The 24,632-nt window shown below is 40.2% G+C and overlaps 2 protein-coding genes across 4 annotated transcripts in view; one reads left to right on the top strand and one right to left on the bottom strand.

Moving 5' to 3' along the window:
- Positions 1-13,896, top strand: part of fam8a1b (family with sequence similarity 8 member A1b) — a 56,237-nt gene extending 42,341 nt beyond the window's left edge. The window contains exon 5 of the mRNA XM_063069901.1: positions 832-13,896. Within this exon, the coding sequence (XP_062925971.1) occupies positions 832-976 (145 nt within the window). The 3' untranslated portion in view covers positions 977-13,896. The remainder of the gene's footprint in view (positions 1-831) is intronic.
- A 140-nt stretch (positions 13,897-14,036) lies between these two features.
- The window catches only part of nup153 (nucleoporin 153), a 76,101-nt gene continuing 65,505 nt past the window's right edge, over positions 14,037-24,632 (bottom strand). For all 3 annotated transcript variants that reach the window (XM_063069898.1, XM_063069899.1, XM_063069900.1), the window contains 2 exons: positions 21,421-21,580; positions 14,037-15,113 (listed from right to left, as the gene is read on the bottom strand). In XM_063069898.1, coding sequence (XP_062925968.1) covers positions 15,017-15,113; positions 21,421-21,580 — 257 coding nt within the window. In that variant the 3' untranslated portion in view covers positions 14,037-15,016. The remainder of the gene's footprint in view (positions 15,114-21,420; positions 21,581-24,632) is intronic.

Below are 24,632 nucleotides of genomic sequence, written 5' to 3'. Positions count from 1 at the left end.
ACCTTGTTGTACACACCATGGCAAGTTACTGTGGCCAATTTACTTACCATTTCAGACATCTTTGCAATGTTCAATTAATTAATCTTGTTTCTCACAATACCCAATTGACAAAATTGCTCTTGTATTTTTAGCAGCAAAAATGATAATTTCCCTTTACAATATCCCCTATGTTCTAAAGAGTACATTTCTGATTTTTCAGTGGTCTAAATTTTGATATATTACAATCAAATACCAAGGGCAGATTAATTTGTGATATTATAAGTTGTGATATATATGTAGTTGATTTTTCCTGTTTGGATTACAGGGCCTGGAGAAAGGTGGAGAAAACTAAGAGTGTTACTTAGTTATTGGCATAAGCAAATTAATGCAAACAGCAACGAATCTTGTAGTATGCCCTCAGTTAAGTGCTACTAACATGTTGCTCAAAAGAAAAAGATTGCCCTTTTAAAGCCTTCACTTATGTAAAACTCAGTTGGCTTTATTCGGTTTAGTCAATAAAAGAAGTCATGAACTTTACAAAACCATGTTCCAGACTTGAGATTGTAAAATTTACCATAAATGCAGGCAGAAATTTGCAGGAACTATGTTCATCCGAGAAGACAGGCTATGAAAAGGCTTAATAATATTGGCCTAAATAATCCAGTGGCTGTTTCTGCACTGCAAATTCTACATAACTAATGAGCTGAAGCATTCGTTTTCCGGAAATACAGATGCAGTAGAAATGAAATATTTAGATGTTTTTTTTAAAGTGAAGTTTGTACTGGAATGAGAAAACCCATTTTTTGAAAGGTGATACAAACATAAATTGTACCTTTTTTTTGTTCACAACAGGTCTGCAATAAGAGCATTAATCAAGAATTTTTCAATTGCCTTTTTTTTCCCGGCCTTTGTTACATTACTGTTCTTCCAACATAATCGCACAGCCTATGATATTGTAGCTGGGACTATTGTGGTCAAGAGAAATGGAGTGAGATGAAGATGCCACAGAAGACTTGTATATATTTTCAAACTACTGTGGTTCTGCATCATTCAGAAGATGGGGGAGAAAGCACCCTTTGCTGACCGCAGCCCAGGATCTTGTGCAAGGCCGAGCGGACAATGAACACACATACCTGCCAATGTCATAACATTCCAGAAATGGGAGTTAATCTGTTCTCATGGTTGATACGGTGGTCCTTTATGGGTCAGGATTGACCTCACATTAGAAATTTGCATAATGTTGACATTTGTCTCAATCATTGAGAAGTATATTCTATTAATACCAATGTAAAATTGATAAGTTGTACAGGATTCATTTCACATTTTGCCCATTCTTTCATTTTAGTCCTTTCCTCATTGCAAGTCTACATGTGAGAAAATCTCCTTTAGCTCCGTCCTATGGGTCATGAGGAAACCAAAACTTGTACCCAGTGTTCTGATAGTTATCAGCCCCCACTTGAAATAATTGGACAGTTTGCCTGTAAAATTGTTTTTATCCTAAAGCTTTAGCTAATATACAGGAGAAAATGTGTGGAGAAATGAAAAGAATCTTTGACATTGTATTTGACTTCCCATATGTGGGGAAGTATCCATTGTCTCTGAAGCCAATGCCTATTTCACAATGATAAATCTCTACATGCTCAGTATTAGTTTGACTTCTGTGGATTATGAAATGTTTTGAGCAAAAATGTTCAAAATAATAAGATTGATTCAAGAAAATGTTTTAATTGGATATTTTGTATGCAGTTCAGTGATTTCTGTTTTCTTTATAGCATGCTCGCACAATTGCTATTGTGGTTTAAGATGTACCATGCCACTTGGCTCAACTTTTGCTTGTTAGACCAAGCCAATACTGCAGTGTAACTTGTACTGCTCCAGGCCTTTTCCTCCATCATTATGGATATTGTCGCCTGCAAGTTTGTTTTAACCAAAAACATTTGCAAAGGTTAAAATATATAGAATATTAATTTTTTTTTAAGGAGCACTTCCTTGTGTGCAGCCTTTTGCCACATCTTGCTAAATGTATCCCTGTGGTTGTGACAGTTCTTGCTCAGGCTTGTGTAAAATGGAGCTGAATAGAGTACCAGGTGAGGTCCTTGTACGGTCACTCCAATGAACAGTAATCATCCAAAGGGTTAATTTTTCTTCTATTAAATCTGAGCCTGAAAGGGTGACTTAAGGTGGTAATTTGCAAGTATTAGTTGTCAAGTATAGAGCCTGTAAGTTAACTGATTTTTTTTAAATAAGGCATATCCATTAATTTACAAAAATACTATCTCCATGGATTTTAAATTTTAAATATTTTTGAATTATTTTCATTATGTTGAGAAGCTACCCAGTTATTTCCATTGACACAATGTTAATATTGACTCAGAAGTTCAAAAATATCCAGTTTTATAACTTATGACCTGGTAAAAAGATTTAGTTCAGTGCAGAATCAGAATATTCTGCTTTTCAAGTTAGGTTAATGTACTGGCATTCAGCAAGTGCCAGCTAACTTGTTTGATTAATTTTGGATGCTTAATTAATTTAGGGACATTTACCTACAGCATAAGAACACTTGTTTTAGATGGTAGAGGTCAAGATGGTACTATTGATATGAGGAAGCAAAATGAAATGACATCTTCAGTATTTGTTGATCTATTGCAGTGTCATGCATTCATTAAAGCTTTTGAAAACAGTGTTGAAGGCAAGATTGACAGCTATAGTCACTGCCTCTATTTCCTTGAACAATACACAAGGTCATGCTAGAGAACTTGCCAGACTGTTGGCTGTAAGAAAAGATGTCTAAAGGCTAAGGCTTTACTGCCAAATCTGAAGATGTGAAGGCTCTTCAAGATTAGTCTTTTTCTTGGAGGCCATTGCAATGCCATGGAAGAAGTGCAGTACATGCATGAGCTGGAGGTGTCTGCTACCATATCAATTGTTGTAAAGAAATTGTCCTATGACCTTGGGGATAAATGGAGAATGGTGGTCTGTAAACTACAAGGAAGATTACTGACATTGTTGATTTTATAGAAAGGTAAGTAAAGATTGTTACACACCCAGTGTTTCAGGATACGTGATGCTACATCACTGGCAATAAGCAAAGGTGTAAACAAAACTAAGTCATAATTTTGTTTTAAGTTTAAAGGAAACAGCTTTGCCACTACTGTGAGTACTGAGAAGTAAAGCTGAAACTGAACCTAGAACTAATGGAAAGGAAATGGTCTCCTCAGCCAAAATGCATTGGATTTGTTTACTCAGCTGGAGAAAAAGGCTCATAGGGAGAAGATTGCCTTCCTAAAAGAAGCATCCCAACATACTTCATATTCACTCTAACAAAAAGAGTGTAGAACCAAAACAAGCTATGAAAGAATCAGACTCAGCAGTGAGTAGTGCCCTGGCTGGTGATGGTGATGGAAAACTTCCCATAGTTCCATTCCAGCACAAGTGAAGTCTAAGAAGGGTAACATGACAGTGGTTATTTGTTGTTTTTCCTAAATCCAAGAAGTACAGCAGTGTTCTCAACAGTGAGCCTCATGAACACGCTCAACCGCAGAAAAAAGGACACTCGAGAAGATCGTAAGTAGTTGTTTCAGGATTGGAAGTGGCTGGCTTAGATAGTGAAAACTATTGAAAACTACCTAACGTCTATATGTTGGAAAGTATGCCTGTCCACAAATGGAACATTCAATGACAGAGGGATGGTCTCAACTGAAATGTGTCCATTTGCCAGAGATTATTCAGAAATTGAATGTGCTTAAAGCATTGGAATCATTGCAAGTGAGTTGCAATGTTAATGGTGGACCCTGTGCAATTAGAACAATGTTGCATTGGACTGTGAACGGACCACTGAAAGGAGACTATAGTGATGGAAGAGACTGCACAGCCAGAGCGGATAGTTAACAGTATCTCGGTTTTGAACTTGGATGAGCTTTGGCAGCAGCAGTTCAAGACAGACTTCCCTGAAAACACTCAGGATGAACAACCTGGTCTATTAAGAGTGGATCACAAGTTCATGGAGCTGGTTATGAATTATGTAAAACTGGTGGATGGCCACTACTAGATAAATGTTACCTTTAAGAAAGAAATAGATTAACATGCCAAATAATGGGAAGATTGCTGAAGACTGCTCTAAATCAAGGAAAGAGGTTTAAGAAAGACTTGTCATTTTATACTGACTACACAGCTTTCCGAAGGTTATGCTGGCAGAGGATCTGGAATGCAGTTCCTGGGAAAGTCTGGTATATTCCACATCATGGTGTTTATCACCCCAGAAAAGGGAAACTGTTGTGTTTGATTTTGGAGCGATTGTTCAGTGAATATCACTTAATGCTCGGCTTTTACAGGGCCCAGATCTTACTAGCTCACTGATTGGAGTCATTATCAGATTCAGAAAAGAACCATTGGTGATCATGGCAGATATTGAATTAATATTTCATCAAGTTAAAGTATCAGCAGAAGATGCAGATCTGCTGAGGGTTCTTTGTTGGCCTTATGGTGACCTTAGCCAAGATATGGTGGACTTAAGAATGGTGATACTTCTCTTTGGAGCAACTTCACTCTTAGAAAGTTCACAGAAGACAATGAAGAACAGTTCAGTCTTCAGTTGGTGGATAAGGTTTTGCATTAAGTCTGTTGATGGCTGGCTTGTGTTAGTGTCCTCTGTGGTAGAAGTGGTGTCTCTATCATGACCTTGTATCTATTTCTGCTTAAGGTGGCTTTCAACTCAAAATGGATAAGTAAGACATACTGTGCTGGCTGTGATACCAGAAGAGCAAAGAGTGAAATACATGAAGGATTTGGATCAACATATCTTCAGTGGAAATAGTATGGAATGTCCAAAGGTGATGTCTGATACTTCAAAATTTAAGATCGCAATCCAAAATAGACCACTCACCAGAAGGGGCATCCTCACCACAGTTAGTTCTATCTATGTTCCTTTAGAAGCCTTGAGTCTGGCGATGCTGTCTGCTAAGGAACTGCAGGATCTATGTAATAAAGGATTTGGCTGGGATGGCACTATCAGTTGCTCATGAGTGGACAAGTTGGCTGGAAGAACTCTGCCAGTTGGAAGACTTCAAGGTTATTAGATGTTTGAAACCTCTGGATTTTGGAAAAATTACTGCTGTACAGTTTACAGATGCAAACAAAGATGGCTATGGAGCAGGGACCTCATAGTCATACTTTATTGATCCCGGGGGAAATTGGTTTTCGTTTCAGTTGCACCATAATAAATAATTAAACCATAAATAGTTAAATAGTAATATGTAAATTATGCCAGGAAATAAGTCCAGGACCAGCCTGTTGGCTCAGGGTGTCTGACCCTCCAAGGGAGGAGTTGTAAAGTTTGATGGCCACAGGCAGGAATGACTTCCTATGATGTTCTGTGCTGCATCTCGGAGCAATGAGTCTCTGGCTGAATGTACTCCTGTGCCCACCCAGTACATTATGTAGTGGATGGGAGACATTGTCCAAGATGGCATTCAACTTGGACAGCATCCTCTTTTCAGACACCACCGTCAGACGGTCCAGTTCCATAACCAAAACATCACTGGCCTTACGCATGATAAGGGACCTACTTATTGTTTTACAATAGGAACTCAAAAGTGCACGGTACTTTTATCATGGGGAGAATCTAAGGTAGCTTTGTTGAAGTCAGTTTCCATCCCTCATATGGAGCTCACTGCTGCTACAGTGCCAAACTGTGTGGACACATTGTGGAGGAAAGAGTTGCACATGCAGCTTCATGACTTGTTTTGGACTGATAGTACTTCTGTACTGATATACATTAAGAATGCAACTTCCAGGTTCCAAACTTCCATTGGTAATAGTGTTTCAGAAATTCTTAGTCTCAAGCTTCTCAATGGAGATAGAAACATAGAAAACCTACAGCACAATACAGGCCCTTCAGCCCACAAAGTTGTGCTGTACATGTCTCTACCTTAGAAATTACTAGACTTACCCATAGCCCTCTACTTTTCTAAGCTCCATGTACCTATCCAAAAGTCTCTTAAAAGACCCTATCGTATCTGCCTCCACCACCATCGCTGGCACCCCTCAATGCACTCACCACTGAGTAAAAAAATCTTACCCCTAACATCTCCTCTGTACCTACTCCCAGCACCTTAAACTTGTGTCCTCTTGTGGCAATCATTTCAGCCCTGGGAAAAAGCCTCTATCCACACAATCAATGTCTCTCATCATCATATATACCTCGATCAGGTCACCTCATCCTCCGTCACTCCAAGGAGAAAAGGCTGAGTTCACTCAACCTATTCTCATAAGGCATACTCCCCATCTAGGCAACCTCCTTGTAAATCTCCTCTGCACCCTTTCTATGGCTTCCACATCCTTCCTGTAGTGAGGCGATCATACAGTACTCCTATATAGCTGCAACATTACCTCTCGACTCCTAAGTTCAATTCCACGATTGATGAAGGTATGTGAACACTTAAAGCAACCTGGCAAGTGTGGCCTTGAGGGTTGAAAGTGAAAGCATTCCTACAGAAGACATGAGTATCAAGGCCTCAGCATGTTCAGCCTGAAAGTAAATGGCCTATGAATCCCAGTCATTCTGGGGAACTTCAGCTACATAATCCAGAAGTACAGAGGAGTGCTACAATGAATACCAAGCAGATTGAGGAGGAAGTGAATGTGGTAACATACATAACTTATCACTTCTCATTTTGGACCCATGCTAGGCAGACAGTGTCCTGGATTCTTAGATTTAAGGACTTACTCTTGTTTCTTAAAGAGGAAGCATGTGAACATCGCTCTTGTTCAGTGAAGAACAAGGGTCTTTTGGGGGGTGAGGGTGAGGAAAGAAGGACTAAGAAAGCCAAAGGTCAGATTGGCTGCGATTGTCTGTGTGTAGGAGCTCAGAAAGGCTGAAATGCAAATCATTGGGTTTTGCCAAAGAAAGGTTCCTAGACGAATTCACAAGTTTGCAAAGGGGATAAAGTGTAACGAGGAGCAGCCATATTTTCAAGCTCAGTCCAGCACTTGAAGATGGTGTCTGGAGTTGGTGGATGACTTAGTAGGGCAGCTATGCCTGAAGAGTCTAAACATCCTGTTATACTAGCAAAAGATCTTCATATCTCAGACCTCATTGGGAGGCATGTACATTGAAATGGGACTTGGTGCCATAGCCACATTAACCAAATGTGCCAAAATACTGGATTCCCAGTGCTGGTACAGCTACAAAAAGGATCCTGTGTGTGTTTGTTGACAGTTACATGCAGCCCCACGATGCCAGCACGTGGCAGATCTATGTCCAGACAGGGTCTCTCCAGCTGAACCTCTATTTATACATGTAGGTGTAGACTATGAACCTTGTGGTAAAGACCAGGAGTACAGTGAAGAGGTATGTGGTCCAGCTATATGAGCTGTTCACATTGAAGTGGCATCTTCTTTAGACACAGATTCCTTTGTCAATGCATTTTGATGCTTTAATAGCAAGAGGAAGACAGGTATGTGGATTCTGCTCTAATAATGCAACATGTTTTGTTGGAGTTGTGTGAGTTGCAAAAAGCCATTGGGAAGTGGAATCATTCACGGATCAGTGATGTCCTTCAAGGCTCTATAAGGCACTCAGGAGACCACACTTGGGAGTATTATGTGCAGTTTTGAGCTCCTTATTGTGGAAAGGATATTGGAGAGGGTTCAGAGAAGATTCACGAGAATGATTCCAGGGTTACTGTATGAGGAATATCTGGCAGCTCTTAGGCTGTATTCCCTGGTGTTCAAGAGAATGGGGGTTCTCATAGAAACATTCCAAATGTTAAAAAACAGATTAGATATGGCAAAGTTATTTCTCATGGTAGGGGAGTCTAGGACAAGAAGGCACAACTTCAAGATTGAAGGACGTCTATTTAGGACAGAGATGCTGAGAAATTACTTTAGTCAGAGGGTGGTAAATCTGTGGAATTTGTTACCACGAGCAGCTGTAGAGGCTGTCATTGAGTGCATTTAAGGCAGAGATAGGTTCTTGATTAGCCAGGGCATCAAAGGGTATGGTGAGAAGGCAGGGGAGTGGGGATGACTGGAAGAATTGTATCAGCCCATGACTGCATGGTGGAGCAGACTCGATGGGGCGAATGGCCCACTTCTCCTATATTTTATGGTCTAAAAAGGAATTAATTAGATTTTTAATCCCTAGCTAGTTCACATTATGGAGGAACATGGGAGATTGATCAGGTCTCTGTGAAAGATCCTCAATTGCATCATGAAGGTACAGAATCTTAATTGAAAGGGATTCCACGGTCCTTTGTTTAGTAGAGACTACTATCAATGGTCATCCAATTATTAAAGCATCTCAATGATTTGGAAGCATGAACACCCAACCATCTGTCGCTCCTGAAGACTTTCATTTTAGATGAAGTCAGTCCAAAACATGTCAGACTTGTTTTGGAATTGATAGATCGAGGATTACATAATCTACCACAGTTACAGAAACATAAGAAATGGTCAGGTATAAAATGCTATTTCCTTCCAGAAGACGTTGATGACTCAGCCCCTCAACTCATGGACCGTGGGAAGAGTCATTTGGGTCTGCTCAGACAAGAGGATTTGTGCAGGAGGTGTGCTTCAAGATCAGCTGTGTGGACGGACCTGTAACAAAAATCTATTCTCTACAGGAGGCAGAGATTTGAGGAGTTACAGCTCCAAAAGATTAATGACTTTGACTTGACACAGTGGTGGTAAAGATCACTCAGTACTGGTAACCTCTGGCCTAGATGGCTGTTGTATGACTTGACTGAAAGAAGGGGCATTTAATGTAAGTGCTAAGATGTTTGTCATTCGATTTTTCATGTCTTTTACTTTCTAAGTACAAGGTTATAACTGTGTAATAATGAAGGGGCTGGGATGTAGGAGCCAGGTCTGCATTGTATTGTGTGGTGCATTTACTATGGTAATCTGTCAGATGGGTTGGTGTGGAAATACAAATGAGTATAGTTCTGTATTCACGCTCGTGGTTAGTTGTCTAGGGTAGTAGAGAGGGGTTGAGCCATGGAATATTTTTGTTGACTGCTGCTTGGGATGTTATTGGAATGTTAACTAGATTGCTAATTTTGCGTAAATATGTATAGATTGATAATACTGGTATCACTAATTAGAATGCATAGTTACAATGATTTGAATGCTAAGATTGCTATATGGTAAATTTCGTTAGTTTTAATTGCTTTAAAATTGTTTGGCTTTGGTTTCGCAATAAAGGATTGAAAGTAGCTTTTACAACTTTAGAACTTCAATCATATAGTGTTGATCTCCTGGCTTAGTCTCTCAGTAGTTTTGGTTTGTTTTAAAGTAACTGCTACAATACTTTTGGCTGAAATTGTAGGGTGTGGCCACCAATAAGGTTTGACTTTATTTTTAAAAATCAAAGGAATATCATTTTCCCTGAGATTTTATTTTGAGCCTATTGGGTAGATTCAACTATCTTGTCACTACAGGCAAATTTAAAAGCACAACTCTCACCTGGGGGCATCTTAAATAACATGTAGATTAGTCCAGTAGGAGGAGGGGCAATACAGGATCTGGTTTTGGGTAATGAACCTGGCCAGGTGACTGGTCTCTTATTGGGAGAATAGTTATGGAAAAGTGATCACAACTATAGATAAGTATGGATCTTGCAGGAGAATTATTTTTGAGATGATGAAGGTATTTGACAAAAATAAATCCAATTCTCTACAACTTACAACCACAAACAAATTGAAATTTCTTATGCAATCATGAAAACTTACATTCTTTCTAATCAAGACTGGTCTTTCTTGTATGAGGCCAGTACACCATCCTTAAATTCACATTTCTAAATTTTTAAATAACAGCACCCCCTTTGGGATACCACTGCAAGTGTCAAACCTGAAAAATCACCATTGACCATCATGTTTGACACTTCCAATGTTCTTTAAGATCACGTACTCTGCTTTTCAAATCACACACCAGCTGCTCAGCCTTCATCATGTTACTCAGTAAGTTCAAATGAAACAAACATGTAATCTGCTAATCCGTTTTCTTTCAAATAATATGGTGGATTCAAGATTACTGTCTCAAGTTTAGTCAGCACTGACCTTGATTAGTTGTATGGAAACCAGGATGGAGTTTTCCCTTTTATAAACTTTAATTCAAAAATATTTGGCTGGAAGTGCTTGCTAGTACTTACATACCTTAGCAATTCCATCCAATCAGGTGATGAATTTGAATTGTTTTAAGTCATTTTTCAGACTAGTGACGTTGTGGTAGTCAATAGGTTAATCATATAACACTCCCACATGGGAGCTCACTTTGTACAAGCTGGGTTATCAATAAAGTTCAGGTGACTATCCTGCAAGGCTGGCATCTTGATGTGCTCTGTACTGTCCCTAAATTTTGGAAACCAATGACATTGTATAAAATTAGGTTGTAACTGACACTAAATACATTCAGCTGGTTGTATGAACCACTCTCACACTGAACATTCCTTTTCAATATATTGATTTAAGATTTGGAATATGCTGTAACAAAAGGGCAAACAGATGTGATACTAACCTATTTAGGGAAATAGTTCAGACAGTCCATTTTGCTCAGTGTTAGGCAAGAAGCAATTGAAAAAATTTAGATTTCTGTGGCAGATAAAATGGGTTAATATACAGACCAAAGAATACTGGCAGAACCATTCTAGAGGCAAGAAATCACTCAATACTAAGCACTAAATGGTTACTCCACCACCTAGTGAAACGCTTCAGGAAAACCTGTACTTTTTCCAGATACAATAAAATTAGCACTTCATTTAAAAATTTTTGACAAAAAATATCTGGAGGGATTCAAAGAATAAAGCAATCACTTGGGCAAACACTTAAGGAGCAACAGTTTTAAAGCATTTCATCAATTTGTTTTAAATGCATTTTTTCAATGAGATATTTATAACCATTCACACCCTTGGCAAAATGAGAAATTTGCCTCCAGTTCATTTTAAGGTATGGCCTCAGCTCATTAAGCCAATGATCCAGCAGTGATACCTAACTGAATACAGAAGCTGGTACTAAAATAATCAAATAGTTAACTGGAATATAATCTGAACAGTTAATCGTTCATCATTTCTCCACAGAATGAACAAGAGTTATCCTCAAGGAACCGAAATTGATTGAATCATTCTGAGACTTGTCAACATCTTTCCTATTTCAAAATACATCCATCTATAATAAAAATTATATATAATAAAAAATATAATGAAAAAATGGAAAATATGATCAATTCAATGGGAAGATTGATGCAAATTATGCTTCCCTTTGTGCATCAATGTTTTTAAAGTAACTCTACAACCTTAGTGATGGAATAACTGGAGGTGAAAAGTGGAGGGATATTCTGAATCAAGACCATAGACCATAAGACAAAGGAGCAGAAGTCAGCCATTCGGCCCATCGAGTCTGCTCTGCCATCTTATCATGAGCTGATCCATTCTCCCATTTAGTCCCACTCCCCCACCTTATCACCATAACCTTTGATGCCCTGGCTACTCAGATACCTATCAATCTCTGCCTTAAATGCACCCAATGACTTGGCCTCCACTGCTGCCTGTGGCAACAAATTCCATAGATTCACCACCCTCTGACTAAAAAAATTTCTTCGCATTTCTGTTCTGAATGGGCGCCCTTCAATCCTTAAGTTATGCCTTCTCGTACTAGACTCCCCCATCATGGGAAACAACTTTGCCACATCCACTCTATCCATGCCTTTCAACATTCGAAATGTTTCTGAGGTCTCCCCTCATTCTTCTAAACTCCAAGGAATACAGTCCAAGAGCGGACAAACGTTCCTCATATGTTAACCTTCTCATTCCTGGAATCATTCTAGTGAATCTTCTCTGTACCCTCTCCAACATCAGCACATCCTTTCTTAAATAAGGAGACCAAAACTGCCCACAGTACTCCAAGTGAGGTCTCACCAGCGCCTTATAGAGCCTCAACATCACATCCCTGCTCCTATACTCTATTCCGCTAGAAATGAATGCCAACATTCTTCTTCACTACCGACTCAACCTGGAGATTAACCTTAAGGGTATCCTGTACGAGGACTCCCAAGTCCCGTTGCATCTCAGAACTTTGAATTCTTTCCCCATTTAAATAATAGTCTGCCCATTTATTACTTCTGCCAAAGTGCATAACCATACACTTTCCAACATTGTACTTCATTTGCCACTTCTTTGCCCATTCTTCCAATCTATCCAAGTCTGTCTGCAGACTCTCCGTTTCCTCAGCACTACCGGCCCCTCCACCTATCTTCGTATCGTCAGCAAACTTGGCCACAAAGCCATCTATTCCATAATCCAAATTGTTGACGTACAATGTAAAAGAACACCACTGGTAACCGGCAGCCAACCAGAATAGGATCCCTTTATTCCCACTCTCTGTTTCCTGCCAATCAGCCAACGCTCTATCCACGTTTGTAACTTTTCCGTAATTCCATGGGCTCTTATCTTGTTAAGTAGCCTCATGTGTGGCACCTTGTCAAAGGCCTTCTGAAAATCCAAATATACAACATTCACTACATCTCCCTTGTCTAGCCTACTGGTGATTTCCTCAAAAAATTGTAATAGGTTTGTCAGGCAGGATTTTCCTTTAAGGAATCCATGCTGAGTTCTGCCTATCTTGTCATATGCCTCCAGGTACTCTGTAACCTCATCCTTGACAATCGACTCCAACAACTTCCCAACCACCGATGTCAAGCTAACAGGTCTATAATTTCCTTTTTGCTTCCTTGCCCCCTTAAATAGCGGAGTGACATTTGCAATCTTCTAATCCTCCGGAACCATGCCAGAATCTATCGACTTTTGAAAGATCATCGCTAATGCCTCCACAATCTCCACAGCTACTTCCTTCAGAACACGAGGGTGCATTCCATCTGGTCCAGGAGATTTATCTACCTTTAGACTATTCAGCTTCCTGAGTACTTTCTCTGTCGTAATTGTGACTGTGCACACTTCTCTTCCCTGCCACCCTTGAGTGTCCGGTATACTGTTGTCTTACTCAGTGAAGACTGATGCAAAATACTCGTTCAGTTCCTCTGCCATATCTCCCATTACAATTTCTCCAGCATCATTTTCTATCGGTCCTATATCTACTCTCACCTGTCTTTTACTCTTTATATACTTGAAAAAGCTTTTAGTATCCTCTTTGGTATTATTTGCTAGCTTCCTTTCATAGTTAATCTTTTCCCTCTTAATGACCTTCTTAGTTTCCTTTTGTAAGGTTTTAAAAACTTCCCAATCCTCCGTCTTCCCACTAATTTTTGCTTCCTTGTATGCCCTCTCCTTTGCTTTAACTTTGGCTTTGACTTCTCTTGTAAACCATGGTTGCACCCTTTTGCTCAGTGCCTTTTTCAGGATAGCACTGAGTCTTTACAGAATAGTAAAACTGATTCTGCAATGGCGATATCACAGAATTCGTGGCAATAGCACTGGACCTGCAAGCCTGAACTGCAGTATCTGTTGATCAAGTTTACCCCTTGGTCAACACTGTTCAGATTATCAGCTTGCTTACTGTTTTGAATAGCAGTGTTTGCCTACAGTAGTGATCACAGCTCCAAAACACACGCATCAGATGTTAATTTTTCAAAAACCCTTTATAGAATAACTTACAAGCTAAGATACAAACTTATTTCCAGGGACAATGTCAGAACAAGTTAGAACTAGTAGTAAAGGTACTGTAACTCCAACCCTTCCAAAAATGCTAAAACATGGCTGAAATTCCCTAAATGTATGCAAGTTTTATACCTTATACAGAAATACTGTTTCCACTTGTGTAAAGTTCTAAACTATTAAACCTATTAGAAAATTGTTGATAACTATTTTAAAGAGCAGTTTAATTTCACTGCATGACGCTGCATACAAATAATGATGCAAAAAATAGAAAGGAACAGGAACAAGGTTTGGTAAAGCAGGATGAGGGAAGAATTTGAGATGCAAGTCCCACATAGATGGGCAAATGATCCACCTCCATGGTGTAAATTCAATGCATTTTGATAGAGACAAGATTTAAAGTTTGTGGAATATTAAAAGTCAAAAAATATGATAAAGATTCCACTGAAAAATAGTATGATTTTACTATTTCATTTTTATTGATGGCATTTATCCCATGGTTTTGTTAATCATACAGTAATAAACATGGCTTTAATATTAAATTGTTCTCCTTATTATCCAAAGTCACCATAGTCCATTTAAATGAATATAAAAATATATAGTTAATACTTTGTACAACACTGTTTTGGTCCAAACAAAAGTGGATCACAAAAGCCAATATGCAAACTTTAAAGAGTTCCCAATTTTGTATATCAGAAAAGATGTTAAATGGATTCAGGCAACTTTGAATAATGAGATTTACATAATAAAATCTTCTAATTGACAATACTGAACAAAAACATACCGCTATAACAAAAAATAATTCAAGTTCACAGATTGGTTTTTGTCCAAGAGTAGATTGACTGAAAAATCATAGGATATGTACATAATAGTTTGTAATAAAATGAAAATTGAAAAAAGCAAAACAATTAAAAAAAGCACATGTTCTAGGAAATGAAGGCAATTCATCTGAAGTCCTCAATTTTCTGCAGTCAGAAAAAAACATCAGTGCACAATAGGCCATCCATTTAACATCTACACATTCACAAACTTCACACATACTGCGATGAAACCTTCTCAATTAACTGCCCTATTTTCACCGATGCTCTTCAGTCTGTACAACCTTTCAGTAAAATTAGGTGGGTTATGAACAATATCTAGTGGTGCAGATGAAGAGGTATCAATGTACAAAGCCATTCACTTTGCAAGTTGTTTGTAGCCAGACCATGCCAAGTCCTGAACTAATGACACTGCTGGGTTCTCACAAAAAAAATCTACAGGTCACCCATCACCAGGCAACTAAAAGCAGCGACCAACTTATATGCACGTTCAAATGGTCCTAGGTAGATCTGATAAAGCCCAGAAGGAGGTAAAATTCAATTATTAATGCAGGTCACCAGCTCTTTATGGAAAATACACTTTCAATAATTAGCTCTGCTCTTTAAACAGCTGTAAAAATTATTTCTTGCGTCTAACAGCAGTCTTTATCTTACGACCAGCAACGGCTGAACGGCCACCAGATGGAGCAGAAAAGGGATTGCTGGGGGAACCAACCCTGTCCAAGGGAAAAGGAAAAAAAAGTTATTGACTGAATTACCTACAAAATACTTTTGTAGAAAGAAAAATAGCCCCTGCTTATGTTATGAAACCAATGTCACAATGCACTGCTATTCTGCATTTGCATATGGTTACCGATTTCCCCAAATATACCAATTACAACCTTTGGTCTTAAAAGTAATGCAACTATTTAAATAAGACATCTAGCTTTGCTTCAAACCTCTTTCAAATCCTAATGTTTCAAAAGGCAAAAACAAAACATTTAGATCTGGTGCTTTCTAGTAAGGATCATTTATCAAAATCCTTCAAAATTTCAGTATTGTTCCTCAGTAACTACTGACCAACAGTATAATCAGTAAATACTGAATATACCATGAAACAAATGGTATGTTGCCATTTCATGGTGATTGATATACCTGGATAAGTACAATTCACCAAATGGGCAGTCAAACCACTTACTCATCGGCCAAGGATCGAGAGATTCTGGCATTGCACTGGATGACTGGAAAACTGCAAGTGTTACTCCACTATTTAAGAAGGGTGGGAGGCAGCAGAAAGGAAACTATAGACCTGTTAGCCTGACATCAATGGTTGGGGAAGTTGTTAGAATCGACTGTTAGGGATGAGGTTACGGAGTACCTGGAGGCACTTGACACCAAAGCCAGCATGGTTTCCTGAAAGGAAAATCCTGCCTGACAAACCTACTGCAATTCTTTAAGGAAATTACAAGCAGAGTAGACAAAGGAGATGCAGTAGACGTAGTGTAGTTGGATTTTCAGAAGGCCTTTGACAAGGTGCCGCACATGAGGCTGCTTAGCAAGATAACAGCCCATGGAATTACAGGGAAGTTACAAGCAATGGGTGGAGCATTGGCTGGTCAGCAGAAAACAGAGTGGGAATAAAGGGATCTTATTCTGGCTGGCTGCCAGTTACGATTGGAGTTCCAAGGGGTCTGTGTAGGGACAACTGCTTTTTTATGATGTATGTCAATGATAGGTGTAGGAGCGGGTAATATTGAGGAAACAGAGAGCTTGCAGAGAGACTTAGATAGTTTAGGGGAATGGGCAAAGGAGTGGCAAATGAAATACAATGTTGGAAAGTGTATGGTCATGCACTTTGGTGGAGGAAATAAACAAGCAGATTATTATTTTGATGGGGACAGAATTCAAAATGCAGAGATGCAAAGGGACTTGGGAGTCCTTGTGTAAGATATCCTAAAGGCTTACCTCCAGGTTGAGTTGGTTGTGAAGAAGGGAAATGCAATGTTGGCATTCATTTCTAGAGGCATAGAATACAAGAACAGGGTTGTGATGTTGAAGCTCTAAAAGGCACTTGTGAGACCACACTTGGAGTATTGTGTGCAGTTTTGGGCTCCTTAATTTAGAAAGGATATACTGATATTAGAGAGGATTCAGAGAAGATTCACGAGAATGATTCCAGGAATGAAAGGGTTACCAAAATGCGGAACGTCTGGCAGCTCTTGGACTGTATTCCCTGGAGTTCAGGAGAATGAGGGGGGGATATCATAGAAACATTCCAAATGTTAAAAGACCTGAACAGATTAGATATGGCAAAGTCATTTCCCATGTTATGGGATTCTAGGACAAGAGGGCACGACTTCAGGATTAAAGGATGTCCTTTTAGAACAGAGATGCGGAGAAATTACTTTAGTCAGAGGGTGGTAAACCTGTGGAATTTGTTGCCACAAGTGCCTGTGCAGGCCAAGTCATTGGGTGTGTTTAAGGCAGAGATAGATAAGTTCTTGATTAGCTAGGGCATCAAAGAGTATGGGGAGAAGGCAGGGGAGTGGGGATAACTGGAAGAATTGGATCAGCCCATGATTGAATGATGGAGCAGACTTGACGGGCCAAACAGCCTACTTCTGCTCCTATAATATTCTGCAAGTTTACTGCTTCAAACTACATGAAGGCAACTGACATGAAATGGCTCACTGTCAATGCTTGGTTTCACTGAATTCTTTTGACCAGTTGAATAAATGAACACACCAATTTCTACTTACAAATTATACATCATTTGTTAACTACCATAAAGAAAATTTCAAATGAAAAGGAAAATCAATACCAGAACATATACAGATGCTGGAAATTGAAAGCAATGTACACAAAATGCTGAAGGAACTCAGCACGTTAATTTCCATAGTTCATCTATGGAAATGAACAAATATTTTGGGTTAAGACCCTTCTTCAAGACTGGAAGGAAGAAATATGCCAAAATAAAAAGGTAAAAGGCTAGAGTAGAAGGAATCTGATAGCATAAGAGAGTGGACCATAGGAAAAAAGTAAGGAGGAAGAGTACCGGGGGAGGCGATGGGTAGGTGGGAAGAGGTAAAGAGAATAGAGTGGGAAATTGAAGAGAGGAATTTATTTTAAAAACTCGGAGAAATTGATATTCACCCCATCAGATTGGAGCCTACCCAGAGTATAAAATGTTGCACTTTCACCCTGAGACTGGCCTCATCGCAGCACATGTCAGAATAGGAATGAGAATGGGAATTAAAATGTTGGGCCACTGTGAAGTTATGTATTTGGCAGATGGAACAGAGGTGCTCAACAAAATGGTCCCCAAGGTGCCCAGGATATTTCTGATCGCGTCCACGATATGCTGAAGAGGGAAGGTGAACAGCCAGAGGTCGTGGTACATATTGGTACCAACGACATAGGTAGGAAAAGGGAGGGGGTCCTGAAAACAGACTACAGGGAGTTAGGAGGGAAGATGAGAAGCAGGACCTCAAAGGTAGTAATCTCAGGATTACTGCCTGTGCCATGTGACAGTGAGTACAGGAATAGAATGAAGTGGAGGACAAATGCGTGGCTGAGGGATTGGAGCAGGGGGCAGGGATTCAGATTTCCGGATCATTGGGACCTCTTATGGGGCAGGTGTGGCCTGTACAAAAAGGACAGGTTGCACTTGAATCTGATGGGGACCAATATCCTGACAGGGAGGTTTGCAAAGGCTACTGGGAAGAGTTTAAACTAGAATTGTTGCGGGGGTGGGAACCGAACTGAAGAGACGGAGGAAAGGGAGGTTGGCTCACCAATAAAGAAAACTTGGAGACAGTATGAAAGGGAGGATAGGCAGGTGATAGAGAAGGGACGCACTCAGATCGATGGTTTGAGATGTGTCTATTTTAATGCAAGGAGTATTGTGAATAAAGCGGATGAACTTCGAGCATGGATCAGCACTTGGAGCTATGATGTTGTGACCATTACAGAGACTTGGATGGTGCAGGAGCAGGAATGGCTACTTCAAGTGCCAGACTTTAGATGTTTCAGAAAGGACAGGGAGGGAGGCAAAAGAGGTGGGGGCATGGAACTGTTGATCGGAGAGTGTCACAGCTGCGGAAAAGGAGGAAGTCATGGAGAAGTTGCCTACGGAGTCTCTGTGGGTGGAAGTTAGGAATAGGAAGGGGTCAATAACTCTACTGGGTGTTTTTTATAGACCACCCAATAGTAACAGGGACATCAAGGAGCAGATAGGGAGACAGATTCTGGAAAGGAGTAAAAGTAACAGGGTTGTTGTGGTGGGAGATTTAATTTCCCAAATATTGATTGACATTTCCCTAGAGTGAGGGGTTTAGATGGGGTAGTGTTTGTTAGGTGTGTTCAGGAAGGTTTCTTGATCACAATTCTATCTCCTTTACCATAGCGTTGAGGAGGGATAGGAACAGACAAGTTAGGGAAATGTTTAATTGGAGTAAGGGGAAATAGGAGGCTATCAGGCAAGAACTTGGAATGTTCTCAGGGAAACGTATGGAACAAATGTGGCAAATGTTCAGGGGATATTTGTGTGGGGTTCTGCATAGATACGTTCCAATAAGACAGGGAAAGGATAGTAGGGTACAGGAACCGTGGTGTACGAAGGCAGTTGAAAATCTAGTCAAGAAGAAAAGAGCTTACAAAAGGTTCAAAAAACTAGGTAATGATAGAGATCTAGAAGATTATAAGGCTAGCAGTAAGGAGCTTAAGAATGAAATTAGGAGAGCCAGAAGGCCTTGATAGACAGGATGAAGGAAAACCCCAAGGCATTCTACAAGTATGCGAAGAGCAAGAGGATAAGATGTGAGAGAATAGGACCAATCAAGTGTGACAGTGGAAAATTGTGTATGGAACTGGAGGAGATAGCAGAGGGTACTTAATGAATATTTTGCTTCAGTATTCACTACGGAAAAGGATCTTGGCGATTGTAGGGATGACTTCCAGCGGACTGAAAAGCTTGAGCATGTAGATATTAAGGAAGAGGATGTGCTGGAGCTTTAGGAAAGCATCAAGTTGTATAAGTCACTGAAACCAGATGGTATGTATCCCAGGCTACTGTGGGGAGCGAGGGAGGAGATGGCTGAGCCTCTGGTGATGATCTTTGTATCATCAATGAGGATGGGAGAGGTTCCGGAGGACTGGAGGGTTGCGGATATTGTTCCCTTATTCAAGAAAGGGAGTAGGGATAGCCCAGGAAATTAAAGACCACTGAGTCTTCAGTAGTTGGTAAGTTGATGGAGAAGATCCTGAGAGGCAGGACTTATGAACATTTGGGGAGGCATAATATGATTAGGAATAGTCAACATGGCTTTGTCAAAGGCCGGCTGTGCCTTACGAGCCTGATTGAAATTTTTGAGGATGTAACTACACACACTGATGAAGGTAGAGCCGTAGATGTATATATGGATTTTAGCAAGGCATTTGATAAGGTACCCCATTACAAGGCTTATTGAGAAAGTAAGGAGGCATGGGATCCAAGGGGACATTGCTTTGTGGATCCAAAACTAGCTTGCCCACAGAAGGCAAAGAGTGTTTGTAGACGGGTCATGTTCTGCATGGAGGCCGGTGACCAGTAGTGTGCCTCAGAGATCTATTCTGGGAGACCAATTTTTTGTGATTTTTATAAATGACCTGGATGAGGAAGTAGAGGGATGGGTTAGTAAATTTGCTAATGACACAAAGGTTGGGGGTGTTGTGGATAGTGTGGAGAGCTGTCAGAGGTTACAGCAGGACACTGACAGGATGCAAAACTGGGCTGAGAAGTGGCAGATGGAATTCAACGCAGTTAAGTGTGAGGTGGTTCATTTTGGTAGGTCAAATATGATGGCAGAATAGAGCATCAATGGCAAGACTCTTGGCAATGTGGAGGATTAGAGGGATTTTGGGGTCCAAGTCCATAGGACACTAAGCTGCTACGCAGGTTGACCCTGTAGTTAAGAAGGCATATGATGCATTGGCCTTCATCAATCGTGGGAATGAGTTTAAGAACCGAGAGGTAATGTTGCAGCTATATTGGACCGTGGTCAAAACTCCACTTGGAGTACTGTGCTCCATTCCTGTCTCCTCACTACAGAAAGGATATGGAAACCACAGAAAGGGTGCAGAGGAGATTTAAAAGGATGTTGCCTGGATTGGGGGGCATGCCTTATGAGGATAGTTTGAGTGAACTTGGCCTTTTCTCCTTGGAGCGACGGAGGATGAGAGGTGACCTGATAGAGGTGTACAAGATTATGAGAGGCATTGATCGTGTGGATAATCAGAGGCTTTTTCCTAGGGCTGAAATGGCTAGCACAAGAGGGCATAGTTTTAAGGTGCTTGAAACTAGGTACAGAGGAGATGTCAGGGGTAAGTTTTTTTTTTATAGACAGAAAGAGTGGTGAGTGCATGGAATGGGCTACCAGTGGCAGTGGTGGAGGCGGAAACGATAGGGTGTTTTAAGAGACTCCTGGATGGATACATGGAGCTTAGAAAGAGACAGTTATGGATAAGCCTAGGTAGTTCTAAGATAAGGACATATTCGGCAGTTTTGTGGGCCGAAGGGCCTGTATTGTGCTGTAGGTTTTCTGTGTTTCTATGTAACAGTTTATCTCCAGCGGTGGAAACAGAGAGATCAAGAAAGGGGAGGGAGGTGTCAGAAATGGACCAAATGAATTTAAGGGCAGGGTGAAAGTTGGAGGTAAAGTTGGTGAAAGTGATGAGCTCAGCATTGGTGCATGAAGAGGCTCATATGAAGTGCGTAGTTGGGGCTCATGAGGATAGCTGTGGCTACCCCCCAATTCCGGAGAAAGCAGCAGGAGCCGAAAGAGAAATTGTTGGGGGTGAGGACCAGTTCTGCCAGACAGAGGTGGGTGGTGCCTGGATCAGTACAATATTCTTAAATGAGTTTTTAAGAAAAATGTGCTATATAATTCTAGGTTTCTTACTCTATGAAATACCCCTTTTCACGTCATCCAGCAAATGTTGTCAAGCAAGAACAAAATTTCAGAGTAGTGTTCAGAAAACAGTCACACAATGTATTGAGGTTCTTACCCGATAGGAAAAGTGGGATTGTACTGAAAGCCACCAGCAGCAGGGGCAGTTGGCTGCGTTGCTTCTGCCGAAGGCAATCCAAACTGAAATACCTCATTTGTTGAATTAGTGGCACTGAAGTTAAAACTTGGCCTACTGTTTCCAAACTGGTAGCTGTTATCTGCAGATAGAATATTATTTTAAGGATAAATTATTTAACAAAATAATGCATTTTAGAAATGTCAAATACTTTCTGGATTACTAACAACACATGGTTTATCAGCACCAAGGAACAATCTAAAGCTTGTAACAATCAACTGTAAAAGCTTCAAGACTGCAAACCATTTTAGCAAGAATATTCTAGCTAAAATAAAAACTCAACTTTTATGAATTATCCTGGATTTAGATACAAACTAGAGAAAATCTGCAGCTGCTGAAAATCCAAGCATCACACACAAAATGCTGGAGGAACTCAGCAGGCCAGGCAGTACTAATGGAAACAAGTAAAATCTATGTTCCTTTGGCAGGACTGGAGAAAAAAAGATGAGGATTAGATTTAAAAGGTGGAGGGAGGGAAGAGGGAAAAGGGAAACACAAGGTGATAGGTGAAACCAGGGGTGTGGGTAGTGGGGGTGGAGTAGATGGATGGATGGATGAAGTAAAGAGTTGGGAAGCTGAATGATGATTGCCTGGAGAAGAGAAAATCTAATAGCAGACAGAAGGCCATGGAAGAAAGAAGGAAGTGGGGTGGGGGTGGGAGGAGCACCAGAGGTAATGGGCAGGCAAGGAGATAAGGTGAGAGAGGGAAAAGGGGATGGGGACATGAACATCGATTTCTCCAAAAGCCTCCAACCTGATGGCATGAACATCGATTTCTCAAACTTCCAGTAACATCCCCCTTTCACCATTCTCCATCCCCTTTTCTCCCCTCTCCCCATATCTCCTTGCCTGCCCATTGTCTCCCTCGGGCTCCTCCCCCTTTTCTTTCTTCCATGGCCTATTAGATTCCCCCTTCTCCAGCTCTGTATCTCTTTCACGAATCAACTTTCCAGCTCTTTCCTTCAGCTCTCCTCCTCCCAATTTCTCTCCCCTCCTCCCACCTTTTAAATCTGCTCATCTTTTTTTTCCCAGTCCTGCCAAAGGGTCTCGGCCTGAAACGTTAACTGTACTTTTCTCCCCCCAATAGATGCTGCCTGGCCTGCTGAGTTCCTCCAGCATTTTGTGAGAGTTACTTTGATGAAAACTAGTTCAGTTGATCAGGTTTGCCAATTTACAAGCATCACAATGGGCAGATTAGAGCAAGCAAAAGCCAACCAGAACAAAGCAGGCATTGTGGTATCATGAGAGCATTTTGTTGCAGTTAGGACCAAATTACACCTTGGGTGCCTGTCTCTCTGGTCATCCCACCGTGAACCACCTTCCTTGCACATGGTTTAAAAACCTTCCTGTCCTTTGCTCTCCCAAAACACCAAATTACTCATAAACGGGCAACACATAATACGATACAACAGACAGAAAAATCGATACATGGCTCCTACAACACCTAGTCAATTAATATTCTTCATCTGTTACACTCTGCAGCGATTCAATCTCACTACAATGAACCACGTTCTCTTCTGATTTCATTTCCCAACCCATATCACTTCCCATATATGAACCATTACCCAGTACTAACTGTGACCATTCTCAATGCTGCACTTTTAGGCTTCCATTGTATTCCAATCCATATTATCCATGCAAACAACAGGAATTCTGCCTGAAACGTCAACTGTACCTCTTCCTAGAGATGCTGCCTGGCCTGCTGTGTTCACCAGCAACTTTGATGTGTGTTGCCACATTATCCATGTGCTTTTCCGCACCAAACCCTGCACATTCTGACCTCACTGACCCCATTCTTGTGTAATACTCTCACTTCACAATTTTCCTCCAATTAGCTGTGCTGTATTACTTATTGTGCTTTAAGTACTTTTGACTTTGCAATTCAGAAACACTTCAATTTCTGTGGTTTTCCTTAACATGCACTTCTTTGACAGTTTTATTACTCAATCACAAACATTCTTTATATTAGCATTCATTTGATTTAAAATGCACTTTTTGTGGAGAGAAACAGTTGAAAGACAGAAACACAATATAAATGGGTCTTTTAGTGGGTAGCAGGTAGTGCCTAATGGGATGCTCCAGCTTAATGAAATACAGGGCTCCCTGGTTTACAAACGACGTGACATGGGAAAATATGACTAGTAGTAGCAGCGTAATATTAAGAATAATAATAGTTTCATGACAGCTTTAGAGTAATTCTCCAATGAAATGAAAGAATTGAAGTAATACAATAGGTGTGAAGTTACAGAAAATGGACATTTCTGAATGGAGAAACCAACTTACACTTTTCTGGAATGGAACTGTTATGTAACCTGGGGACTACCTGTATGATACAGTGGAGAACTTGTTTTACATCTCCATGTTTATAGCTGACACAAAGCTAGGAAAGAGTATTAACTTTCAGGGGGGGGTGCAAGAAGACTTCAAGAGGTTGGGCATGTGAGCAAATGCACGATGGCTGCAGTTTAATATGCATAAATGTGATGTTATGGGCTTTATTCTAGAAGCAAAAGTATCATAATCTATGTGGTCAAATAATGGATGAAGGGAAGTTGCAGCAAGACCACTTGTCCTTGCACAATGGAGTACAAATCTCACTACCAAAAGATTTAAGTATAGGATCAAGGATATCTTACTACAACCGTACAGCATATGGAATTTTAGTTTCTTTATCCAATGAAGAAATTCTTGGTATCAAGGGAATACCATAAAGGCTTATATGACCAATTCCTAGGATGGTAGGACTGGATGGAGAGATTGGCTATATTCAGTCCAGGATAGGAGAATGAAAAGAAGATTTGACAAATTTATCAACTGTTAACAAGAACAGACACACTAGATACTGCGAGGAGCTGTAGAATTCAGCTGTAGACTATAGTGTTGGAGAATTCATAACCAAACACCATTTACTAAAATGATGTATTTAATTTGCTATTTTATTCCTTTCTTAAGAACAGCAAGAATCCCCTGATTTTACATAAGTGCACTTTGACTATAAGTATGCCATTACAAACAACTTCGCAATGCTATAAATCTTGTTTTAATACATCCAAATGAAGCTCACTACTATAGAATGGCATATGTTAAACATGCAAGCAACTCACTGCATTACTTAATAATATAGTCTCAACAGT

This window comes from Mobula hypostoma, chromosome 17 (assembly GCF_963921235.1).
Source record: "Mobula hypostoma chromosome 17, sMobHyp1.1, whole genome shotgun sequence".
Classification (NCBI taxonomy): domain Eukaryota; kingdom Metazoa; phylum Chordata; class Chondrichthyes; order Myliobatiformes; family Myliobatidae; genus Mobula; species Mobula hypostoma.
Note: the sequence above shows the minus strand (reverse complement) of the source record. Positions and strands in the feature narration are given on the sequence as shown.